General features: G+C 42.9%; 1 protein-coding gene across 1 annotated transcript in view; it reads left to right on the forward strand.

The window, feature by feature from the left end:
* The window catches only part of TRPC1 (transient receptor potential cation channel subfamily C member 1), an 84,334-nt gene that overhangs the window by 45,500 nt on the left and 12,103 nt on the right, over nucleotides 1–26,731 (forward strand). Inside the window, exons 7-9 of the mRNA XM_038753170.1 lie at nucleotides 6,845–7,181; nucleotides 13,318–13,457; nucleotides 16,372–16,515. Coding sequence (XP_038609098.1) covers nucleotides 6,845–7,181; nucleotides 13,318–13,457; nucleotides 16,372–16,515 — 621 coding nt within the window. The remainder of the gene's footprint in view (nucleotides 1–6,844; nucleotides 7,182–13,317; nucleotides 13,458–16,371; nucleotides 16,516–26,731) is intronic.

Consider the following 26,731-nt stretch of genomic DNA (forward strand, 5'->3'; position numbering starts at 1 on the left):
CTGTACTCATCACTGGGATAGTTAAAAGTTAATCAGATTTGACTTTGTCCCTGTCCCGTACAGGGCTCAAAGTCTAAGAAGGATTTTAATAGTTACAATCTCTGCTCACAAGGATCTTACAGTCTAGAGGGGAAGCCAGACATTAAAATAAATCACAGGGGTGGAAATGGGAGAGAATAAAAAGATCTGTAGGTAAGTGTATATCTCTGTCCCTGGCTCTGTACCGCAAGCCGATCTAGAATCCAGGTCTATAAATCTTTCAAGATTTCTTATCCAGCCATCGGTTTTAACTAAGTCATTGTCTTTTCACCTACGAGCATCCCATTTTAGTTTTTCCTCATGACACCTCATATTCTGTTCTCAGTGCCCTCATTGGACCTTGCTCTCTCTGCCCCAGTCTCTTAAGATTGGGCATTGAAAGGTTAAAAAGATTAAAAGGTTAAGATTAAAAGCACATCTCCTCCAAGAGGCCTTCCCCGATTAAGCTCTCATTTCTTCTTTTCCCATTCCCTTTTGCGTCACTCTTGCACTGGATTTGCACCCTTTCTTCACCTCTCCCTCAGCCCCACAGCACTTAATGGACATATTGATGTCTGTCTTCCTCTCTAGACTGTAAACTCATTGTGGGCAAGGAATTCGTTCATTCGATCGTATTTGAGCGCTTACTGCGCGCAGTGCACTGTACTAAGCTCTTGGGAAAGTATGATATAACAATAGAGACAGCCCTGCCCATAACGAGCTCACAGTTTAGAGGGAATGTGTTTACCAACTCTGTTAGACTGTACTCTTCCAAGCACCTAGTAAAGTGCTCTGCACACAGTAAGCTTTCAATAAATATGATTAAGAGGGATCGCTTCAGTTGTCAGCAGGCGTCAGCACTGTCAGCAGATGTCTTCCCCTTCTGCCTGTTTTGTTCCCTTTTTAAACCAGATAGGGAGTTGGGAATATGGAAATAAGCTTCCCTCTGCCATTCAGTTAGTGTCTTGCAACAGGCTGATCCCAGGAGTTTGATGGAGATTTCAAAAGTGCATTTCGTCGGTTCTAGAGATGTTACCACACAGGTAAAAAGCTTGTTCCCAAATGCCACGGCGTCCTCCAGAATCAGGACAGTTAGGTTCAGACACAGTCACAAAGAACCACCTCTGATGTCTCAGCAGCAGGCAAAAGTGTCGTTCACATCAGCTCAGAGCACCAAATTTTTGTGATCGTCTCTGCCCAAGAGGAGCACAGTTTTAAAAGCTCCAAAATTAATCCAGAAGTATCATTTGAGCAAGATGCTAAAATGGTGCTTAACAAAGAAGTGTGAGGCTCAAGAAGAACACCGCTTGGGGTGGGGTGGAGTGTGGACAGTAGTTGTGATAGATACCTTAAACAAATGACCTCATCAGAACCGAAGGCAAACATGTAAATAGCCCCAACAAAAGAAATAAAGGATCAGGGAGAAGACCCTGAAAATGGAGAGAAGGACATGCATGGCAGGGAACTTGGAACATGCCACCAGGACATTTAAGCATGATTTAAGCATGACTGTGAAGAATTCAGAAAAGAGTCGAGTAACAGCCAAAGCAGTTGTCCACCTTCAATATCAAAGATGACTCTAGAGACAGTGAGATCTCATCCATGGGTGAAAGCGTGGCCAAGAAGACCGAGTCTCCCTCCTGTATTGTTTGTATCCCCTTGAGGCTAAATTCATTCATTCATTCAATCATATTTACTGAGCGCTTACTGTGTGCAGAGCACTGTACTAAGCGCTTGGGAAGTACAAGTTGGCAACATATAGAGACGGTCCCTACCCAACAGTGGGCTCACAGTCTAGAAGGGGGAGACAGAGAACAAAACAAAATATATTAACAAAATAAAATAAATAGAATATGTACAATTCTTGTTCTCTGTTTTTGAGCCTTCCTCTCCCTCTCGTATCCTAGCTCTGCAAAGCCTGTGAGAAAGCAGCTCCTCTCCTAATTGCCATCCAAGTCTGGTCTGTCTACTCCAGTGTCTCCCACTTGTCCCCTGCTATGTCACAGTTTTGGGGGCCACTATGTCTTTAAATCATTTACTGCACCTTCCCCTCGGCTCCCCCCACACCAGGCGTCCATGTGCTGCTCCCTTTCCGTTCACCCTAGGGCAGTTGCTTGTGTGTTCTGTGGTCATTCATCATAGAGAAGCAGCGTGGCTCAGTGGATAAGAACACGGGCTTTGGAGTCGGGGGTCATGGGTTCAAATCCTGGCTCCGCCATTTGTCAGCTGTGTGACTTTGGACAAGTCACTTAACTTCTCTGGGCCGCAGTTACCTCATCTGTAAAATGGGGATTAAAACTGTAAGCCCCCCGTGGGACAACCTGATCCCCTTGTAACCTCCCCAGTGCTTAGAACAGTACTTTGCACATAGTAGGTGCTTAATAAATACCATCGTTATTATTATTATTATTATTATCCTCTCCTGTCTCACCTAGCAGAGTGGGGTGTTCCTGTGAGCATCACTTAAGTGCTCGGTAGTTGACCTTGTCCTGGGAACCCGGATAGTAATCTCGTCCTGCCATTTGATGTTGAGTAGAGAAGCAGCCACTTGTCTGCTGTGCGACCTTGGGCGAGTCACTTTACTTCTCTGGGCCTCAGTTACCTCATCTATAAAATGGGGGTTAAGAGTGTGAGCCCCATGTGGGACAGGGACTATGTCCAACCAGATTACCTTGTATCTACCCCAGCACTTAGAACAGTGCCTGGCACGTAGTAAGTGCTTAACAAATACCCTCATTATTAGAGTTCCTGGGTGACGCTGGAGAAACTGCTTCAGAAGTTGGATGTATCTTCTGTGGCAGGTCCAGGTCTTAAAGCTGTACTGCCACAGTCTCAGAGACCTTCAGCTTGGTTTGGAATTTGAGACTGTTTTGCATTCTGACAAAGGCCATGCCGGCCTTTTTAATTCCATTTTCTAGCTCCTCAGTCAGCATCAGTGGACAGTCCACTGTCTTGGTAACAGAATTAGGTTACTGCTTTAAGCTCTGCTTTAAGCTCTTGAATTGTATGTAGGATTTCCCGGGCATGAGCCAGCTGGGAATTTGATTTTGATATGATTTGGGTGTTCTTCAGACTTGTTAGTCCATTGTGGTGTGCTGAATCTGCGCAGGGATTCCTCATCATTTGTATGTCTTTTTGTTTTTGTGCTTCAGTCAGTGCTACTTATTGCACACTTACTGTGTGCTTGGTACCCTGTACTTAGCTCTTGGGGAAGTACAATACAATAGATTTGTCGGACACAATCCCTGCCCAGAAGGAGCTTCCAGTATGCAGTGGGAGACAGACATTAAATTACAGAGAGGGGAAATATAAGAGTATCAGGCTATTTAGGTAAGTGCTAAGAGTGTAAGGATAGTTGTATAAAGTGCTTTGGGGCTGGTGTGAGTGTGATGAGCACTGTCATCTGCTTAAAGACTGAAGCAGCATGGCCTAGTGGAAGGAGCCTGGGCTTAGGAGTCAGAGGCCCGAGGTTCTCATTCCAGCTCCACCACTTGTTTGCTGTGTGATCTTGGGCAAGTCACTTAACTTCTGTGTGCCTCAGTTCCCTCACCTACAAAATGGGGATTCAATACCTGGTCTCCCTCCTACTTACTCTTTGAGCCCCATGTGGGACCTGATCATCCTGTATCTTCCCCAGCCTTTAGTACAGTGCTTGGCATTTAGTAAGCACCTAACAATTACCATACTTATTATTATCATTGTTAGAGCAGTTTCTGGACCATCGTCTCAAACATTTTTGATAATGTTCATAGCTCCATGGGCTGGAAGAGATTTCTGGTGGATCGGAAGTTCAGTCTGACTCCAGCTTTAACCATCTCTAATAAAACATATTCAGGAATGTCAAGCGGGACAGTAAACCTCACTAAAACTGTTTTTAGGCATACTGGAGTTGCCTTTCTACAACTAAGAAGAGGGAACCGATATTCGTGGAAAGCAGCATGCACCATCTCATCACTGACAAATGCAATATATTTACCAACCATGTGAAAGGGAATGAAGAAGAATAGCCAATGCAGCTACACCAAGCTGACTTCAGCTACGCCCCTCAAAGACCAAATGAGTGCACAATGAATAATTCCCATAAGCAAGAAATAAAAGAAGAAATAAAAGAAGCAAGAAGGCCGGTCTATCTACCGTGACCAGCAAATAAGGTATCTGATGAATGCAGCAAGAAGAAGACAGCAGTATGGATTGGTTTCCGTAAAATCAGTAAACTTTTTAATGCCACTGTTTTACCTAAAGATCAGAAAGAAGGAGCAAAGGAGCGGCGTGAGACCCAAGTCACCAGCAGATTCCAAATCTGAAAGATGAATGATGTCGAAGACACCTATACTTGAAAGAAATGAGGATGGGTAGCCCATGTAGCTCTCGGGCAAGACGTCAGTTAGCTCTTTCACTTTACAGACTAGATAATAAGCAGAAAATGTTCTGGCAGAAGACCAAGAGGGTTGGGTAGAATGAGTGATAAAGTGATTATGGTGAGAAATAGGTGGAGAGGGCTTGATATACAACAGAAAGCTGGGTTATTGATCTGCTCTTGTGGAGGAGTAAAAAAGGCAGATCAGATACAAGAATAAAATCAGCCTAGATTGAATATAAAATAATGGCGTTTATATATGCTTTCCTACGTAAAATTACTTTTACATTCTGAAGATTCAGGGGTTGGAGGATCATTTCAAGCGGTCCTGACTTTAGATGTGGTTGGTAATTTGCAGGGGTACTGCTATGTGCCACGTTCCCCATAAGAGGCCTAAAACAGCTCCTCATTTCCCCCTCTAAACCCACTCCTTCCACTCTAATTTTCTCATCACTGTCGACACCCCCACCCACCCCGTTCCAGAAGTCCACAAGCTTGGTGTCTGCCTTGACTCTTCACTATCATTCAGCTCTCTACTGCCAAATCTTGCCAGGTTTTCCTGCACATCTCCCTCTCTCCACCCAGACTGCTACTAGGAGAAGCAGCGTGGCTCAGTGGAAAGAGCACAGGCTTTGGAGTCAGAGGTCATGGGTTCAAATTCCGGCTCCGCCACTTGTCAGCTGTGTGACTTTGGGCAAGTCACTTAACTTCTCTGTGCCTCAGTTACCTCTCTGTAAAATGGGGATTAAGACTGTGAGCCCTCCGTAGGACAACCTGATCACCTTGTAACCCCCCCAGCGCTTATAACAGTGCTTTGCACATAGTAAGCGCCTAATAAATGCCAACATTATTATTATTATTACCACCCAATACAAGTTTTGATCCTATGACAATAGGCTCCTCACTGAACTTCCAGCTTCTCTTGCACTTCAATTTATACTACACAGTGCGCTGTGGATCATCTTTCTGTAGCATCGCTCGGGCCATGACTCTCCTCTCCTCAGAACCTTCTGCTGGCTTCCTGTGTCTCTCTCCTCTTGAAACAAAAATTCCTCACAATTTACTTCAAGACTATCCACCACCAGGCCCACCATACTACCTGCTTACTTGGCCCCAGTCCACTATCTGCTCCTTCCTAAGCAGCTTCTAGATGTACTTTTGACTCTTCTGCTTCCATACTTGCTATTCCTCTGGCTTGGAATTTCTTCCTTCCCTTTATTTGGCAGGCTACAGCTCACACGTTCATAACCCTCCTAAACCCCCACCTCCTCCAACAAGCTTTTCCCAATCAATTCCCTAGTACTCTGAGCCTGTATATATGTTTGTACATTTTTATTACTCTATTTATTTGTTTTACTTGTACATATCTATTCTATTTATTTTATTTTGTTAATATGTTTGGTTTTGTTCTCTGTCTCCCCCTTCTAGACTGTGAGCCCACTGTTGGGTAGGGACTGTCTCTATATGTTGCCAACTTGTACTTCCCATGCACTTAGTACAGTGCTCTGCACACAGTAAGCGCTCAATAAATACAATTGATTGATTGATTGAGCCAGATTAATCCCTTCAGCCATCTCTAGCACTCATGGATTCATTTACATCCTCTTTAGCAGTCATGTTTGGGCATTTGTGTGTGTGTGTGTCTGCTCAACTGATTTTATTCTGACAGTGTTGTGATATAGCTCCCTTATTAAGAGCGTGAGTTCCTTGTGGGCAGGGAACATATCATTTTGTTAGTCTACTTCCCAAGTGTGCAGTACAAATGGGCTCTCTCTAAATGTTGCTGCTGCTGCTGCTACTTTTTACCTGCTGTTTTGGACGGCTAGCTCCCTTGCTGAGCATTTAGCTGGCTGCCGCGCTCACCAACTGGCCTCCTGGATAGGAAGCAGCTTACCCTCCATAGATTTTCAGCTGGCAGAATACCAGTTGCCCTCCGTTGTTAAAGCAGCTTTAGTCCCAAATATTTACAGTCAGCCAACTGGATTTTGCAGGTGAAGACTACCAACTGGCCTGTCTATCCCTCTCCAGTCTCTTCTTTCACTGCTTCATTAAGAACTTGAAAACATCTCTCAAGTCCCTAGGGAAGATCAGGAGACTTTCAGAACAGGTGTATTTAACAAAGACCATTAACAGAAAATAAACACGACCTTAATTCCTTAGAGCATTCAGTCTGTGGCAGTTGCTGTATACCTGCTTTTAGCGCCGCTTCTCTCCCGGCACACACTACCTCGGAGAGCATTAGTTACATTTGAAAGAGTAAAGAAAATCCTGACAGCTTCTATTATCGCAGGAAATGTGCGGTTTAATGTTAATCGTAAAGGCTCTATTTTTTGCTCTCCGTAGTAAAAACGCTCATTGAGAAGATGGAGTATTATTTTTTTGAACTTAAAACTTTGACTGTCAAGTTGAATGATGACTGTTCCAGTTAGCACTCGGAGGTTTCATTTTGAATTTTTGGGTTCTTTTCAGTTTGTCTCTCAGTCTAATTGCCAGCAGTTCCTCAACACTGTTTGGTTTGGACAGATGGCAGGTTACCGACGCAAGCACACCTGTAAGAAGATTTTGACTGTTTTGACAGTTGGCCTCTTCTGGCCAGTTCTTTCACTGTGCTACTTGGTAGCTCCCAAGTCTCGAGTGGGTCGAATAATTCACACACCTTTTATGAAATTTATTATTCATGGAGCATCCTATTTCACATTCCTCCTATTGCTTAATTTATACTCACTTGTCTACAATGAGGATAAGAAAAACACAATGGGACCGGCACTTGAGAGAATAGACTATCTTCTTATAATATGGCTGATTGGTAAGTATGTTGGTTTTAAAGACTCTGGCTTGGCTTAGCCCTTCATCTTATTGTTGAGATTTGTGCATTTTTATCATAATAATTGTGGTATTTGTTAAGCGCTTACTTTGTGCCAAGCACTGTTCTGGGAAGTTCAAGTTCCCTTCTCCTTTTAACATCTTGGGATACTTAGGCAGGTCAGCGAAGTGTCAGTCCTAGGGAAAGAGAGAAATTTGAGCTATTGAAATTAACCAACAATGACTCCCATTTTTTAAAAGTCCGATTTGGTCCTGGACAGCCCAGAGGAGAAGAAAGAACTCAGATATTCTGCTGGTTTTGGACTCTGTCCCAGAAGGAAGAAGAATTTTTAGTCCGTTGTGTTTATCAGTTCTTTTTGGTTTGATTTGTGAGTTCTTTTTAGGGCCTTTTCTTTTGCAGCAAATAGAATTGTGAAGGATTTTCTACGTTTTTATGTTTTGTCAATCAAAGTGTTTATTGAGTGCTTACTGCCTGCAGACCACTGTAATAAGCACAATACAGTGGATGTGGTAGACATTACACCCTGCCTTCAAGGAAACTACAATCTAGTGGGGGGACAGACGTGAAAATAAATTGCAGATAAAGGAAGGGGCAGAGTATAAGGATATGTACATGAGGTTTGTCCTGTAAGAACCAATCCAGCCATATCCTATCTTGCTTTGTTCTCCTTTGATTAAATGCTTTTATAAAATGATCTCTTGAAACTTATTTCTCAGGATGTAGTTGGTAGTTTGTAGCTAGATTCTCAGCGATCGCCGCAAAATCTTAGGACAGAGTGAAGATCGATTATAAAATGAGTATTTTGAAAATGAACTCTTTAAAAATGTACTTAGTTACATTTAATGGCAGTTCTTTCCTTTTACCCTTCTTTTGGGATTACGATGTGTCTAATTGCGTCTTCAGGAGTATTCTCTTTTTCCTCTTTGGGTCTTCCGCAAGTCAGCACTTACCCTTCTGGCCTACTCCTTTAGGGATTACCTACCTACTGTCTGTCTTGGGAAATAGGAATGTTGAAATTGAGATTTTCTGCATCCCAGGAAGGAGGACTAGTTTAGTTTGAAGGCTTTGTTTCCTCCTTTGAGAATAGGAGAAAAAGAGTGTGTGTCTTTTTGAATCTCTTCAGAACTAAAATAGAAGAATGACCTGCAGATAGGCACTATGCACTTCTAAGGGACTGAGAAACCTAGGTCACTAGAGCCAAGTGTTGTACCCTCTGAGGAAACCCAGGGACCACCAAATTCCACCCACTCCTAGACCGATAGCGGGGATTGGAGCCAAGCTACACTGCTTTTTAAACAAACACCCTATATTTTCTACAGGAGTTTCCTTGGGCTGCTCCACGGTCTGGTTATTTTCAGATTTACCGTATTTACAGCCACCCACTGCGTAGGACTGTAATTAAGATCCAGAATTGCTGAGGTCGAGGGGCGGGCAGGCTCCCGGCTGAGGCAAGCGGGAGCTTCAGAGCCTGGCCCACTGTTCGGCTTCACAGCCCCACTATCTTTTAATACTCTTTTAGAAATCTTATTCTAAGATTTCCACTATCGGTCTGGGAGTCGGTGGAATTTGGTGGTCCCTGGGTTTCCTCGGAGGGTACAACACGTGGCTCTAGTGACCTAGGTTTCTCAGTCCCTTAGAAGTACATATTGCCTATTGAAGGTCATTTTTCTTTTTTAGTTCTGAAGAGATTCAAAAAATCTTTTTAATATCTTTTAGAAATCGGACACCAGGGTAGGAGTAGGAAGAGCATTTATCGAGTGCCCATTTGATGCGGTGCGCTATAGCCGGGGCTTGGGAAGTACAGACTACTAAAGTGAAATGTTCCTCGTCTTCCAAGGAGCTTACACTTTAATGGGGAAGGCAAACATAATAATATTTACAACTAGAGTGGCCAAATAAATGAATTAAGTAGGCACGTAGACCAGATTGTTAAGGAGGGTCTTTGCCTTTCAGTCCCCTTTTTCTACAGGTTTAACCTCTTTTCACCACTTCAGATTATGGCCGTGACGCTGCCATTTGAGACTCACAATTTCATCATTGAGATTTTGATCATAATCATAATTAATAACTGTGGGTATTGAGTGCTCACTATGTTGCAAGCATTGTTCTAAGCATCGGGGTGGATATAAGATAATCAGATCAGATGCAGATGGGGGTCTGAGAGAGATCAGTTATTTAATCCCCATTTTTACAGCTGAAGAAACTAAGGCATTGAAAAGGTAAAGTAACTTGCCTAAGATTACACTATGGGAAGTGGCAGAGCTGGGACTAGAACCCAGGTCTCCGTTCTCCTGTCTCCCAGTCTTGTGCTTCTTCCAGTAGGCCACAGTGTCTAAGGAGGACTAATCAGCCTTTCACTTTGTAATATATAATATATAACTAAGGGGAAAGGTTGATTTAGGGTACCATCCTCCTTAAACAAGAGGGAGCTTGAGTGGTGACTGAGGTCCCCCATGCAGGAATCAATCAATCAATCAATCGTATTTATTGAGCGCTTCCTGTGTGCAGAGCACTGTACTAAGCGCTTGGGAAGTAAAAGTTGGCAACATATAGAGACAGTCCCTACCCAACAGTGGGCTCACAGTCTAAAAGGGGGGAGACAGAGAACAAAACCAAACATACTAACAAAATAAAATAAATAGAATAGATAGGTACAAGTAAAATAAATATAAATAGAGTAATAAATATGTACAAACATATATACATATATACAGGTGCTGTGGGGAAGGGAAGGAGGTAAGATGGGGGGGATGGAGAGGGGGAGTTCCTTAGGGTTAAGGATTCCCCTTTCTGAAACCCTGTCCAGGAGCTAGTAACAGCCTTCGGTTGGATTCAATCTTTAAAAAAAAATATATAAAGTAGAGATAAAGGAGTTTATAAATAAAGATTTCTAAAGAGGACTGAGGTCCATTGCTGATACTAGGAAGAAAGAAAATATTTCAGTCCTTGCCAGGGCAGCGAAGGCACCTTCCAGCCAGAGTAGCTAGCGATCGTTACCCCAGAGGCACAAGAGTGCCCTTCCCTCTTGACTTTAGGCTAAATCAGTCAATCAATCAATCGTATTTATTGAGCGCTTACTGTGTGCAGAGCACTGTGCTAAGCGCTTGGGAAGTAAAGTGGAGGAATGCCTATGTGAGGCAGAAGGGGCACTTACCTGTGGGGATGGTGGTAGCACACGTGTCTCTCATGGCCAGCAGTGGAAAGAGCCCGGGCTTGGGAGTCAGAGGTCATGGGTTCAAATCCCGGCTCCACCACTTGTCAGCTGTGTGACTTTGGGCAAGTCACTTCCCTTCTCTGGGCCTCAGTTCCCTCATCTGTAAAATGGGGATTAAGATTGTGAGCCCCACGTGGGACAACCTGATCACCTTGTATCCTCCCCAGTGCTTAGAACAGTGCTTTGCACATAGCAACTGCTTAATAAATGCCATCATTATTATTATTATTGTATCCTCCCCAGCGCTTAGAACAGTGCTTTGCACATAGTAAGCGCTTAACAAATACCAAAATTATTATTATTATTATTACTGTTCTCTGGGTCCTGCTGCTGGTAACAGTTTTTCTAAAAAATGGGACTAGGACAGATCTCCGTCAAGTCAGCACCTGTGCTCAGCTGGCGCAGACTGGTAAAGGGACTCGGAAATGCCTACGACCAGTCCTGGTTCGGGCAGCCAAACCAACATTTCCTTTTGTTTTTTTTCTTAATAATAGTATTTGTTAAGCGCTTATAATGCGCCAGGCACTGTACTGGGCACTGGGGTAGATACATTCCAGGCATGCTGGTCCCAGTCCGTGTCCCAGTCTTTATCCCCATTTTACAGGTGAGGTAGCCGAGGCACAGAGAAGTCACTTCCCAAAGTCACACAGCAGACAAGTGGCAGAACCAGAAGGAGAACCAGATCCTTCGAACCCCCAGGCCCATGTTGCGTCCACTACACCACCCTGCTTCTCAAAGTAGTGGGCCAGTCGAAGAAGTCTGGCATTTCAGAATGTGCCCTGGGAGGTCCATCCCCTGCTGGAAAGTTTGTCCCATGTACCTTGTCTATAGATTCGTGAGTGTCTTAAATTATGTTTAATTATATGTTCATTATATGTTGCCAATTTGTACTTCCCTAGCGCTTAGTACAGTGCTCTGCACATAGTAAGCGCTCAATAAATACGATTGATGATGATGATGATGATAAACAGTTTATGGTGGCGATTTGAAATGCCTCTGGGAAACGTGCATTCTTTCCAGTGGAATTAAATCATATCACATAATAATAGCAATAATAATAATGACATTTGTTAAGCACTTACTATCAATCAATCAGTCAGTCGTATTTATTGAGCGCTTACTGTGTGCAGAGCACTGTACTAAGCGCTTGGGAAGTACAAGTTGGCAACATATAGAGACAGTCCCTACCCAACAGTGGGCTCACAGTCTAAAAGGGGGAGACAGAGAACAAAACCAAACATACTAACAAAATCAAATAAATAGAATAGATATCATCATCATCATCAATCGTATTTATTGAGCGCTTACTATGTGCAGAGCACTGTACTAAGCGCTTGGGAAGTACAAGTTGGCAACATAGAGAGACTGTCCCTACCCAACAGTGGGCTCACAGTCTAAAAGGGGGAGACAGAGAACAAAACCAAACATACTAACAAAATCAAATAAATAGAATAGATATCATCATCATCATCAATCGTATTTATTGAGCGCTTACTGTGTGCAGAGCACTGTACTAAGCGCTTGGGAAGTACAAGTTGGCAACATAGAGAGACTGTCCCTACCCAACAGTGGGCTCACAGTCTAAAAGGGGGAGACAGAGAACAAAACCAAACATACTAACAAAATCAAATAAATAGAATAGATATGTACAAGTAAAATAAATAGAGTAGTAAATATGTACAAACATATATACATAAATTATGTTTATAAACAGTTTACGGTGGCAATTTGAAATGCCTCTGGTAAACGTGCATTCTTTCCAGTGGAATTAAATCATATCAGATAATAATAATGATAATGACATTTGTTAAGCACTTACTATGTGCTAAGCACTGTGCTAGCACCGACGCAGGTACAAGATAAGTCGGGCACAGTCCCTATCCCACATGGGGCTCACACTCCAAGTGGGAGGTAGCATAGGTATTGAATCCCCATTTTCCAGATGAGGAACCTGGGGCACAGGAAAGTGAAGTGATTTGTCCAAAATCACACAGCAGGGAAGTGGGAGAACTGGGAATAAATCCGTCTCCTGACTCTTAGACCCGTAACCTGTCCACTAGAGCACACTGTTTCTCTGCTGGTGGAATGGAGGTGTAAATAAAGTGAAATAATGTGTTGTAAAACACTTCGGAAGGAAGTACTGCATCAACCCTAGACTTGTTTCATCATCAATCGTATTTATTGAGCTCTTACTGTGTGCAGAGCACTGTACTAAGCACTTGGGAAGTACAATTTGGCAACATATAGAGACAGTCCCTACCCAATAGTGGGCTCACAGTCTAAAAGGGGGAGACAGAGAACAAAACCAAACATACTAACAAAATACAATAAATAGAATAGATATGTACAAGTAAAATAAATAGATAAATAGAGTAATAAATATGTACAAACATATATACCTATATACAGGTGCTAGAGTTTTAGACTTGTTTGTCTAAAACTACCCAATGTTAAGGTTCAGATGGGTAACCCAAGGCTATTTCATTCGTAGCTCAGTTAGTTATTTTCTCCTCTCCTTTGAGCATTCTCAGGAAGGAATGTTCCTTACCTATTTTGCGCCTTGCTTATGATCCCAGCCCAACGTGATGTGCCTTCGTCAATGAAGTCAAGTGAAGATTTGGTTAATATAGCCCATTAATTTGAGCAATGTAGACAAACTGGATCGCTCAGACTGTTCAGATTTCAGTGTAAAGCCTAGCTACATTGATGAAATTAATGAGGTAATTAACATGGTTCTAGTGATCTTTTGGTTCGTGGGCGTTCAACCTAAGCCTTTAACTTTGCCTTTAAGCAAGGCCGTATGATTATCTTTTTGGTTAGATTGTAACTGCGTTCATTTGTATCTTCTGCATATAATCTTTGCTGGAGTGGAAAAAAGTGACATTTTGTTTCTTCCTCTTTCAGGAATGGTGTGGTCAGATGTTAAAAGACTTTGGTATGATGGACTGGAAGACTTTTTAGAAGAGTCTCGTAACCAACTCAGCTTTGTCATGAATTCACTGTATCTGGCAACTTTTGCTCTCAAAGTGGTTGCCCATAACAAGGTAGTTATCCCCTCTACCAGTTTGTAAAACACCTGCAACCTACTGGAGAGACTAAACTTTATTTTTACATTTTAAGAAAAGACCCCAAACTTCTTATACTATATAAACGTTTTGCCAGTTTAATTACACTGTTGCTTTCAAACCCGATTCTTGGTTGAGGTTCATTTTCATATCTACATTCATGAACCTTTTAAGTTTAAAAAGGGGAGTCCAAATGAACCAAAATGTTGATATTTAGAGTCCACTAAATTTGTTTAACTGTCCAATATCTTAGATAACTGGAGCAAGATCAGTTTCCCAAGTGGAATGTCGTACATGCCCAATAAATCGTTTTATGCTTTTGCACAGTGGAAAGGTGCTGTCAGTTAACAGACTCACCCTCCTGAGTTCAGCATCTAACCCTAAATGAATAAAAATGTAGTCTCATTCGTTGAATTTTATTTATTCCCTAGGTTCTGGAGTAGTTTAAATATGAATAATGTCTCAAGGTAAACGTAGCACTAGCTTCCTAGCTAGTCTTGAACTGGTTTTTATTTGGGTTTAACACTTTTAAGAACTTGGAAGGGAAGAACATAATTAAATTGAAATTCACATGAGAAAAATTTACGCAGAATATCATTTTCTGATATTCTTTCCAGGTATATGTAGCATAGTGGATAATAATTTATAGTGTAATTTACAAGAATTTTATTAGACTTTGAGAAACCAGTAAGTGATCCATAATATAGTCTGTATTCTACATAATATATTTTTTATTGAGAAGGGTTTGGTTATTTTTTGTTAGATTGATGAAGTTAATTGACCTTCACATGATGCAAATCTCTATGACCCCTGCCCCGACGAGGTCACTTTTGGAAGGGGTAGTCAATGATATGTAGTGTCTACTTTATGTAGAGCAATCTATTAAGCACTTGGAAAGTATCCGAGGATCAAAAGGCGTAATCCCTGGTCTCATGGTGTCATACAGTCTGATGAGGGAGAGAAAAACATTAATTATGTACCAAGAGTAGGAACCAGAGGAAGAACAAGGACATTGTGGGTAGTAGTAGCAAGAATATTCTGGGTGAAATAAATGAATAACCAATTGAATGTACATATAGAGGATAGATGTCTGTATATAAGTGGTAAAGGGTGGCCGTTGGGTTGACATGACTTGGGGTATTGGGAACTGATTGGGTCCTGGAGGAGGTGGGTTTTAGGAGGGCTTTGAAGATGGAGAGGATGTGGTCTGATTGGATTTGAAAGAGGAGGAAGTTTTAAGGAGGGGAATAGTGTGAGCAAAAGGTTAGAAGTGGAAGAGTTGTGAGCCAAATGCTGCTAGGAGGTGAGCTTCAGAGGTGTGAAGAGTGTGAGCTAGGGAATAGAGAGATGATATGAAATCTGGAGGAAGCTGGTGAGAACCTTGAAACCCCTGGGAAGAAGTTTTTGCATTTGAGTGAAGGAAAATAGGTAACCACTGCATGTTTATTGAGAAGTTAAAGAATGTGTGCCAAATGGCACATGGTCTAAACTGAAAGGGAGGGGAGGCCGAAGGCTGTGGACCCATGAGGTGACTGGTCCAAGACAAGAGCTTGGACTGGGCTAGTGACTAAGGGGAGAGGAATAGGAGGATCCCCAAAATGTGGAGGAAAACCAGCAAGATGTTGCGGTGGATTCGCGTGAGAGCTGAATGACACGGAAGATTTGAGGATGACACCCAGGTTGTAAGTTTTTGGGACAGGAGGTTGCTGGTATTATCGACAGAGCTGGAACATACAGGAAAAGAGAAGGGTTTAGGAAGGAAAGTGAGAAGTTCCCTTTTAGGCATGTTTAGTGTGAGGTGCCAGGATGTTTAGGTGGTGGTAGCCTGGGAGCCAGAGGAAATGTGAGCTGGAGGAGCCCAGAGGAGGTAAAAGCCAAACCAAAAACTGAAGACCAGTTAGATTCAGTGGGGGCTCCAAAGGTTTAAGTGAAGAAACAAGACAATTTTATCCTCCCTATAGGTGCGCAGCCATTTTAAGTTAGGCCTTGTACTTGCCTAATTGCAGAATTGGCTGTTTTAATCATATAAATCATGCCTGTATTAATAATAATAATAATAATAATAATGGCATTTATTAAGCGCTTACTATATGCAAAGCACTGTTGTAAGTGCTGTGGAGATTACAAGGTGATCAGGTTGTCCTACGGGGGGCTCACAATCTTAAACCCCATTTTACAGATGAGGTAACTGAGGCCCAGCGAAGTTAAGTGACTTGCCCAAAGTCACACAGCTGACAATTGGCGGAGCTGGGTTTCGAACCCATGAACTCTGACTCCAAAGCCCGGGCTGTTTCCATTGAGCCACGCTGCTTCCCCAGCGTGTATTCTGTGTCCCTGTGCAAAGGTTTTCATCTCCCCCATATTTTATAAACCCCTCTACATACACACACATAGCGCCAAGAGGGAATGAGGAGTGGGTGTGTGCGTGTGCACGTGCATGTTGTGTGTGAGAGGACTTTTTGCAGTCTGGAGAGGGTACGTAACTGGGGACCAGGCAGCCGCGAAACTGGAAGAGGCGTCCACCCCACATTGTCCAGCATGTGATTTCCTGCTCCTCCTCCTCCAGTGCACAAGCCTTGCCTCCTGGCCACAAATTGGCAGGTAGGAAGACATCTGCTACTTGCCAATACTGGACCAGGGATTTTCTAGATAAAACCTAGAGGAAGGAGAGAATGTGAGATAGAAGGGCACAGGGGGAGCTTTCCCCACCTTCTGAATCCCAAGCCACTGGGAAGAACAGAACCCAGAGAAGTCCAGCGGAAAGGTATAAATGGAGACCAGACCTATAGAAACTGAGGGGAATACCTTTTAGAGGGTAATTTTCCAGCACTCCTCTTAGCACATGGTTAAAGGATCGACATGACCTTTCCACCTCTTTCCTCCACCTCCCCAGTTTCACAGTTCCCGGGACCGGAAAGACTGGGAAGCGTTCCATCCAACGCTGGTGGCAGAGGGTCTCTTTGCTTTTGCTAATGTACTCAGTTACCTTCGTCTCTTTTTCATGTACACGACCAGCTCCATCTTGGGCCCACTACAGGTGAGTGACCACCAATCTGTTTCTCTTCATAAATCATCATCAATCGTATTTATTGAGCGCTTACGATGTGCAGAGCACTGTACTAAGCGCTTGGGAAGTACAAATTGGATTCATAAATCTCCTGAATCCATGCCCCTTGGAAACCAGGAAAACCTAGCTGAACCAAAGTGTGAAATCGTGCATATGTTTTGTTGAAGGGGAAAACACAACCTCGCATTTTGAAATGGAAATGAGAAACGACAGTATGTGATCAGCTGCTGTGAAAACTGAGTGGGCTTCCCTGGACCAGTTTTGGAAGGATTTTTTTTCTAAAATTAAAAAGCGGAAAACCTTTCCCTCGTTAGAAAGTTTTAATGACTAAAATGAATGAAATGGGATTGTTAAGCAATTGCTATGTACTGTGAGAAGCAGTGTGGCTCAGGGGAAAGAGCACAGGCTTGGGAGTCAGAGGTCACAGGTTCTAATCCCGGCTCTGCCGCTTGTCAGCTGTGTGACCTTGGGCAAGTCACTATTTGTTTTGACGATTTTGACACCTGTCTGTATGTTTTGTTTTGTTGTCTGTCAACCCCTTCTAGACTGTGAGCCCGTTGTTGGGTAGGAACCATCTCTATATGTTGCCGACTTGTATTTCCCAAACAGTACAGTGCCCTGCACACAGTAAGCACTCAATAAATACGATTGAATAAATTAATTGAATGAACTTAACATCTCTGTGCCTCAGTTACCTCATCTGTAAAATGGGGATGGAGACTGTGAGCCCCACGTGGGACAACCTGATTACCGTGTATTTACCCCAGTGCTTGGCACATAGTAAGCGCTTAAGAAATGCCAACATTATTATTATTATTGCATTATTATTGCCAGGCACTGTACTAGGTGCTACTTAGATATAGGTTGGACACAGTCCATGTCCCACATGGGGCTCACAGTCTTCATCCCCATTTTACAGATGAGGTAACTGAGGCTCAGAGAAGTTAAATGACTTGCCTGTGGTCACACAGCAAAGTGACGGAGCCAGGATTAGACCCTAGGTCCTATTGATTCCCAGGTCTGTGCTCTATCCGCTCGAGCGTGCCACTTCTTGACGTAGGAGATTATTCTGAGTGCATTCACCCCACCCCCTAAGCGTTTAGTAATTGATCTTTTTTTGGTCCCATAGTGACCTTAAATGGCAATTTAATGGCCTAAAAGAATGTATTTACTTCCCAAACAGGAGCTATTTACAGTAGTCACTGTGCACTGATGTTCTGGGGGAACTGAAAAGGTTCTTGAGCAGGCCAAGCTTCCGGCCTTCACAGTTTATTTTTCCAACCTTTTTAGTCATACTAAGAGATTTGTATTTCTTGTCACTTCATCATTTAGCAAATGAGCAAATGTATTCATGTTATCCAGACACGTAAATGGTAAAGTTATCTGTGAACGTGACATTTTAATCCAGTCAATCAGTCGTATTTACTGAGCACTTAGTGTGTGTATACAGTGTGTGCACCTGTATATATGTATATATGTTTGTACATACATTACTCTATTTATTATACTTGTACATATCTATTCTATTTATTTTATTTTGTTAGTATGTTTGGTTTCGTTCTCTGTCTCCCCCTTTTAGACTGTGAGCCCACTGTTGGGTAGGGACTGTCTCTATATGTTGCCAACTTGTGCTTCCCAAGCACTTAGTACAGTGCTGTGCACACAGTAAGTGCTCAATAAATACGATTGATTGCAGAACACTGTATTAAGCGCTTGGGAGAGTACAGTATAACAGAGTCTGTAGGCATGTTCCCTGCCTGCAAAAAGCTTAAGAGCCAGCATCTGCTGTTCCATGGGTCCACTACAGAATTTTGATTTTTAAACAATGAGGGAAGATAGTTCTGTGTTGGACAAAAAAGTATTAAGCAAGAGAATTGGGGCTATGCCTTCCATGTCAGAGATAGTTTACTAGTAACTTGGAATCAAGCAGCGGTATTTATTGAGGTCTTACTGTATGCAGAGCACTGTATTAAGCTTGGGAGAGTACATGGGAAATCAAGATGAAACTTGGAGTTTTTTTCAAGGCTTACTGAAAAAACACAAGAAGACTCAGGTTCTCCGAGAGGAATATCTTAAAAAAGGAAGTTGCCCACATTTTTTCTGAGACCTAGCTGGTGTTTTTCTCTACAATATTTGATCTGGCTTTCCAGACCTGTCCTTGTCCTGCTTCCAAAGAAAGGTTCAGAACTGCATGTGGAGATCCGTCATTTTACCCGCACCAAGGCTCTCATGTGCTTTTTCCTTTCTTCACACAGTGTTTACTAAGATCCAGATAACCTCCAAAATATACTTCTCGATGAATTATGAGTTATCACAGAAAAGCTTTTGGTTTAGTTCCTCAGCTGATAATTATTATGATATTATTTGTGCTTCATTTCCATTGAATTATGTTAAATGTATCACCGCAATTGAGCACTAACGTAAGTTGGCTGTTCGTGTAAGTACTCAAGGATTTCCATTAAATGTCGTCAGCTTGGAGGTGTAAATCTCCTGAAAGGCCCTGGAAACACTACAAAACTGATAGGTGTGGTGTGATTATGCGGCTTCTTGAAAAGAGATTGTTAGGAGGATTTTCTTAAATGTTAAAGGAAAAACATTGGGGAAGCACATTACCTAGTGGAAAGAACATTGGTCTGGAAGACAGATGATCTGGGTTCTAATATCCCACTCTGCCCCCTCCCCACCACCCCTCCTCCACTTGCTATGAGACCTTGGAAATCACTTAACTTCTCTGTGCCTTGGTTTCCTCCTCTATAAAATAGGAATTCAATACATATTCTCCCTTCACAGTCCTTGTGTGGGACAGGGATTGTGTCCTATATGATTATCTTATATCTACCCCAGTGCTTAGTGCAGTGCTTGGCATCCAGTAAGTGTTTAATGAATGCCACAGTGATCATGTTCATAACATTATTATATTATTCATTCAATCGTATTTATTGAGTGCTTCCTATGTAAAGACCGCTGTACTACTACTAATGATAATAATAATCATGGTATTTGTTAAGCGCTTACTGTGTGCCAAGCACTGTTCTAAGCGCTGGAAGTTCTTGGGAGAGTACATTATAACAATATGACAGACATATTTCTTGCCCACAGGGAGTTTACAGTCTAGAGGGGGAGACAGACATTAATATAAATAAGTGAATTGCAGTTATGTGCATAAGTGCTGAGGGCTGGGGGAGAGGCGAATAAAGGGAGTGGAAGAAAAAGAAATGAGGGGTTTGTCAGGGAAGGTCTCTTGGAGGAGTTGTGCCTTCATTATGGCTTTGAAGGTGGGGAGAGTGATTATCTGTCAGATATGAGGAGGGAGGAAGTTCCAGGGCAGAGGCCTGGAAGTGGATGGACAGTATTATTTTTTAATCATTATTATTCCAAATATTAATAACTGTGGTATTAATAACAGTAGTGAACATAATTGTGGTAGGTTGATACAATAATATAAAATTTACATATACTCTTCCTAGCTCTTAACAGAGTGCTCTGTGTACAGCAAACGCTTAATAAATTCCATCGGCTGTAGGTGTAGCAAGACACCTAAATCCTATTGCGTAGTTAATAATGACGGTGTATAGGATTGTTCAACTAAATTTCTCTAGGTTGTGCCCTCTTGTATCTTTTCCTTCCTACTTATACTGTGAGCCCCTTGTGCGACAGGGACTGCAAGCAAACTGATGACCTGGTATAATATTCATTCATTCGGTCGTATTTATTGAGTGCTTACTGTATGCAGAGCACTGTACTAAGCACTTGGGAAGTACAAGTCGGCAACATACAGAGACAGTCCCTACCCAACAGCGGGCTCACAGTTTAAATCTACCTGTCGTTCAGGGACTGGCTCCTTCATTCATTCAGTCATATTTATTGGGTGCTTACTTTGTGCAGAGCACTGTATTAAGCGCTTGGAGAGTACAATTCAGCAACAGACAGAGGCAATCCCTGCCTAAGAGCGGGCTCACCCATTCAGGAATCGGCTCACTGGGAGGGACCAGGGACAGAAAGACTGAGTCGATACAAAACTGATTCCCTGTGGTGATCATTTAATTATTTGGGATGCAACAAATTGAATTTCCCTTTTGGGAAGGTTATAATTAATTATTTGGGATGCGACAAATTTAACTTCCCTTTCGGGAGGAATGTGTTTAATTATTATATTGGAGCTTCCGTATGGGGAGGGATACTCTTATGTGTTTTTAGCGCGTAGCAAAGCACCTAGTAGTCCTACCCACAAGTGCTTCATACCTGGGAGAAATCCACTTATGCATTACACGCCCACACCCTAACTTGCAGCCCCAAGAGCGTTCAGCGGGAAGCTCGCCCATCCCAACGGCTCCTCGCTTGGTGCGGGCAGAGCGGGCCTGCCACGCTCCGGGCAGAGGTGACACACAGCTGGCTCCCGCAAGACTCGATCCGCTACCCAGTAGGTCAGAGGCCGCAGGTACTTATTACTTGTGCCCGCAGGCCGTTCCAGCCTCCGACCTCCGCTTGCCCAATCTCCTCCTTCCCACCTCCTCCATACCTTATTTGATTGGCACAGGAGTGAGGGGAACCCCCTCACTGAGATCTCACTGAACCTCTCTACTGAGAGCTCACTTCCTCCAGGAGGCCTTCCCAGACTGAGCCCCCTCCTTCCTTTCCCCCCCATCCCCTCCGCCTTACCTCCTTCTCCTCCCCACAGCACGTGTATATATGTATATATGTTTGTATATATTTATTACTCAATTTTATTTGTACATATTCTATTTTATTTTGTTAATGTGTTTTGTTCTCTGTCTCCCCCTTCTAGACTGTGAGCCCACTGTTGGGTAGGGACCGTCTCTATATGTTGCCAACTTGTACTTCCCAAGCACTTAGTACAGTGCTCTGCACACAGTAAGCGCTCAATAAATGCGATTGAATGAATGAATAGTATTTTATGCAACATCTTAGCAGATCAGTGAATCCTTCCGAAATGAAAGACACCGCATATGTGTTCAGAGGAACATTTACTGACAGGCACCAACTTGCCATAGACTGCATTTGGTGTTTGAGGAAAAGAACCCCATTTTGAGGCACATTCACTCAATTACTTTAGCAGCATTTTCTCAGAAGGGGTCTTTTGTGACACTACTGGTCCCTGAGTAGACCTCTAATACAATAATAATAATTGTGGTATTTGTTCAGGGCTTATTATGTGCCAAGCACTGTGCTGAGCCCTGGGATATTTTCAGTGCAGTCCCTGTCCCACATTGGGTTCATAGTTTAAGGGGGAGGGAGAGCACCTGTTCCCCATTTGTACAGATGAAGCAACTGAGGCACCAAGAAGTTAAATGATCTGCTTAAAGCCACCCAGAGGACAAGTGGCGGAGCCATAATTAGAACTCAGGACTCCAGACTGCCAGACCTGTGCTCTTTCCACTAGGTCCTGCTATTTATCAGTTTCTCTCAGCTTTTCTTTGAGAGGAACTGGAACCCAGGACACCGTTCTGCGTAGACCTAGTCTCTTGGTTAGGTTCTTTAGGTCTCTGAGCTCATCTATGGGCTTGTCGGTGCTACACAGGAATGAATGTCATTTCAAAGTAGGTATAATCTTAAAATGATGACTTCTGCTTTGCTGTGGCATCCATTTAGTTTTTGAAGGCCCTTGATCTTCCTTGACTCTATTCCGTGAAGTAGTAAGAACTGCCATTAGGTCCCAGGAAAAGTGTTATAGGACAATGAAACCGCTGTTTACACTAGAATGGGTAGCAGAAACCTTTTAGCCCCTAGTATTTAGCCAAGTAAAATACTTGGGCTTTTAAGAGGTGAATATGTGCATTTTACAAAATAAAATGTCGTGGATTGGGTATTGTATTTGTCTTAGTGCTTTAATAGCTACCAGCATTCCAGAACATTGAGGCCCAAGAACTAGATTATTTGCTTTCAGTAAAGAAAGTTAGTGAACGCAGACAGCGATCAATAAATAATGCTAAATTCTTCTAATTTAGAAAATGTTCAGTTTCTGCCAGTGGCTAGAGTTATAAATCAATCAATCAATCGTATTGAGCGCTTACTGTGTGCAGAGCACTGTACTAAGCGCTTGGGAAGTACAAGTTGGCAACATATAGAGACAGTCCCTACCCAACAGTGGGCTCACAGTCTAAAAGGGGGAGACGGAGAACAAAACCAAACATACTAACAAAATAAAATAAGTAGAATAGATATGTACAAGTAAAATAAATAAATAAATAGAGTAATAAATATGTACAAGCATATATACATATATACAGGTGCTGTGGGGAAGGGAAGGAGGTAAGATGGGGGGATGGAGATGGGGACGAGGGGGAGAGGAAAGAAGCAGGGAAGCAGTGTGACTTAGTGGAAAGAACATGGACTTGGGAATCAAAGGTCATGGGTTCTAATCCCAGCTTCACCACTTGTCAGCTGCATGACTTTGAGCGTCACTTAACTTCTCTATGCCTCAGTTCCCTCATCTGTAAAATGGGGATTGAGACTTTGAGCCCCACGTGGGACAACCTGATTACCTTGTCTCTACCCCAACGCTTAGAACAATGCTTGGCACATAGTAAGTGCTTAGCAAATACCATCATTATTATTATTATGCGAAGAGGCAGGTTTCAATCAGTCAATCAGTGATATTTATTGAGTGCTTACTCTGTGGAGAGCACTGTTCTAAGCCCTTGGGAGAGTACAGTACAACAGTATTAGCCAACATGTTCCCTGCCCATTGTGAGTTTACAGTTGAACCACAGTTGAGGCCTTTTTAATTACAGATTACAGCCTGTGTTTTGTTCTGTGTAATTTCCAGAATGCACACTGTACTATTTTCATTTCACACTGACCCTCTTGTTTCATACAGGGTAGGCTGCTGTTAAACTTAGTTTACATATATTTGACACGGCCGACATGTGACGAGATCTCTCACCAGTGCCCTAACGAGAGACTGAATGCATTCCCTAAAATGTTACGAGGGGTGGTTTTTTTTTTGCTGGATTGCAAGGGTGTTACTATATACGGTGTGACTAATGGAAAGAAAGTCCTCATTCTGTACATGTGAAACCTTAAGGAAAAGGTAGTTCTTTTGAAAAATGGAATCGAATACTAGTGAAGGGAGTTGGTGTGGAACGTGACGTTTGAAATATCACCTCTCGCCAGCTTCCCAAAGGCCCTAATGGCTTTTTTGTATTTGCTTTCCTGTCTCTTTGTCTATCAGTGCGTCGTTAGACAGATATTCTGCCCATGTAGCAAAATTGGCTGACAGCTTTCAGTTCTCAAGAGCTTTCTGTGTGCCATCTGGTACTGAATAATAATAACAATAATAGCATTTATTTAGCACTTACTATGTGCAAAGCACTGTTCTAAGCGCTGGGGAGGTTACAAGGTGATGAGGTTGTCCCACGGGGGGCTCACAGTCTTCAACCCCATTTTACAGATGAGGGAACCGAGGCACAGAGAAGTGAAGTGACTTGCCCAAAGTCACACAGCTGACGATTGGCAGAGCCGGGATTTGAACCTATGACCTCTGACTCCAAAGCCCATGCTCTTTCCACTGAGCCATGCTGCTACTCTGAATCAGAATAGTTATAGTAATAACCATAATAGTGGTGTTTGTTAAGCAAAGCACTTACTGTATGTTAAGAACTGGGGTAGATGCAATGCAGTGAGATAAGCCCACATTTCCCCTTGCCACAGGGTGGTCCCAGCCTAAAGCGGGAGGGAGAACAGCTATTTAATTTGCATTTTGCAGCTGAGTAAACCGAGGCACAGAGACGTTAAGGGACTTGCCTAAGGTCACACAGCTGGCAAGTGGTTGAGTCAGAATTAGAACCCAGCTCTTCCGACTCCTGGTCCTGTGCTTTTTCCACTAGGCCTCGCTGCTCCTCCTCTAACTGAGGTAAACTTTGATTACTTTGATTACTTTTAGACTGTGAGCCCACTGTTGGGTAGGGACTGTCTCTATATGTTGCCAATTTGTACTTCCCAAGCGCTTAGTACAGTGCTCTGCACATAGTAAGCGCTCAATAAATACGATTGATGATTACTTTCTGGTTTGTCAGTAGGACCTATCTCTGGGCTATCTTGGAAAAGTGGTCTGGAGTCATTCGCAGTTTGTCGTAGAATTGCTGGTTCAGTTTTACAGGGTGGAAACCCAACCCTGTTCTCGTGTCTGGTGAGTTGCCTTTAGATCGATTTTTAAAAGTTATCTCTCCTGTTCAGTTTCCTCACTTCCTGTATTTATTTAAATGAAAACTACTGCCAAGAGTTCTTAAAAAAAACTTTCAATAAACAAGCTGGTTCAGTTTCAAATCTGTGGTCATTAAAGACACGTTTTTAATGAATATTCTGTTTAACTGCTTCTGTTTAACTTTCGTTTATTTTTGTACTGCACCTTTGACACGTCTGTTTGTTTAGTGCACTCTGCAGCTAAGTTGAAACTCGAGTAAACAAAAACAGTCAACAGTCAATCCATTCAGTGGCATACAGTGACGCTTTTGTTGCCCGTTTCTGCAAGAACATCTTGAGCAACAACTTTTGTAGTATTTTCCAAAAGCAAGTCACCAAATATCACATCTCAACCCAGTGTTGAAAGTACCAAAAAAATCACCGTGCAAATAAAAGACTTTTTTTTCACAAATCTTTCCATCTGGGGCTGAGGTATTTCGCATCAATCAATCACATTTATTAGAAAGGCCGAGTGGCTTGATGGAAAGAGCACGGGCTTGGGGTTCAGAGGTCGTGGGTTCAAATCCCGGCTCTGCCAATTTTAAGCTGTGTAACTTTGGGCAAGTCACTTCTCTGTGCCTTAGTTACCTCATCTGTAAAATGGGGATGAAGACTGAGCCCCATGTGGGACAACCTGAACACCTTGTATCCCACAGCGCTTAGAACAGTGCTTTGCACATAGTAAGCACTTAACAAATACCATCATCATCATTTATTGGGCGCTTTGAGTATTTAGGGCACTGTACTAAGTGTTTGCGAGAGTGACAGTATAACAGAGTTGGTAGAGATGTTCCCTACCCACAGTGAGTTTACTGTCTATTGGAAAAGACAGACATTAATAGAAAAATAAATTAACTGCAGATATGTACATAGTGCTGTGGGGTGAATAGAAGGTGCAAACCCTAGAGCAAGGGTGATGCAGACGGGAGTAGGAGAAGAGAAATGAGGACCTTCTTAAAAGCACAGTTCCTCCGCTTCCCCAGGGAAGGCCTCTTGGAAGAGCTGTGCTTTCAAGAAGGCTCTGGAGGTGAGGAGAGTGATGGACTGTTGGATATCATCATCATCATCAATCGTATTTATTGAGCGCTTACTATGTGCAGAGCACTGTACTAAGCGCTTGGGAAGTACAAATTGGCAACATATAGAGACAGTCCCTACCCAACAGTGGGCTCACAGTCTAAAAGGGGGAGACAGAGAACAAAACCAAACATACTAACAAAATAAAATAAATAGAATATGAAGAGGGCGGGCGTTCCAGGCCAGAGGCGGCTGCGGGTGAGGTATTTTAAATTCCGCGGGTTAGGCAGTTGATCACATCAGCCTTGTCAGTGATCTCAGCTCTGCAGAACCCCTCAAGAGTTGGGCTAAATGAATGGGACTGCTGTGCTCGGGTTAGAGTGGAGGGCGGTCCTCAAATTAATCTGCATTTCCAGAGGTGGTTCCACAGTAGATCCTCGGAATAAGGTGATCCCCGGTCCCATCCTTGCTCCCTAGCCACCTGATTGGATCAGGCCACAGGAAGACTTTTACCGCAGAGGCAAAAGTCTCTGCTTCTTACATCATCTCTTCACGCCAACCTCCATCCAGCCCCCCACTCTGTTCCTGCCTGTCAGAGATGGGAAAGTGGGAAAGTTTTAAGAGTTAGAGAGATTTTCCTGATTCCTTTTGTTGTGGACTTACCTAAATTACTAAGAGAAGCACACTAGGTCCCAAGGACTTGGTGGAGTGGGAGAGACAGGGAGGCAGTCCACTCTCCTCCTCCTCTTCCTCCAGCTCTTTCCTCTCTCCCCACTCCCTCTCTTCTCTGGCAGCTAATAGCAATAATAGTAGCAAAAATAGTGGTGGTGTTTGTTAAGCACTTACTAAGTGCCAAGCCATGTACTGAACACTGGGGTAAATGCAAGATAATCAGTCCCACGTGGGGCTCACGGTCTAAATCAGAGGAAGAACCGGTATTGAATCTCCATTTTACAGATGAGGGAAC

Source organism: Tachyglossus aculeatus, chromosome 1, assembly GCF_015852505.1.
Source record: "Tachyglossus aculeatus isolate mTacAcu1 chromosome 1, mTacAcu1.pri, whole genome shotgun sequence".
Classification (NCBI taxonomy): domain Eukaryota; kingdom Metazoa; phylum Chordata; class Mammalia; order Monotremata; family Tachyglossidae; genus Tachyglossus; species Tachyglossus aculeatus.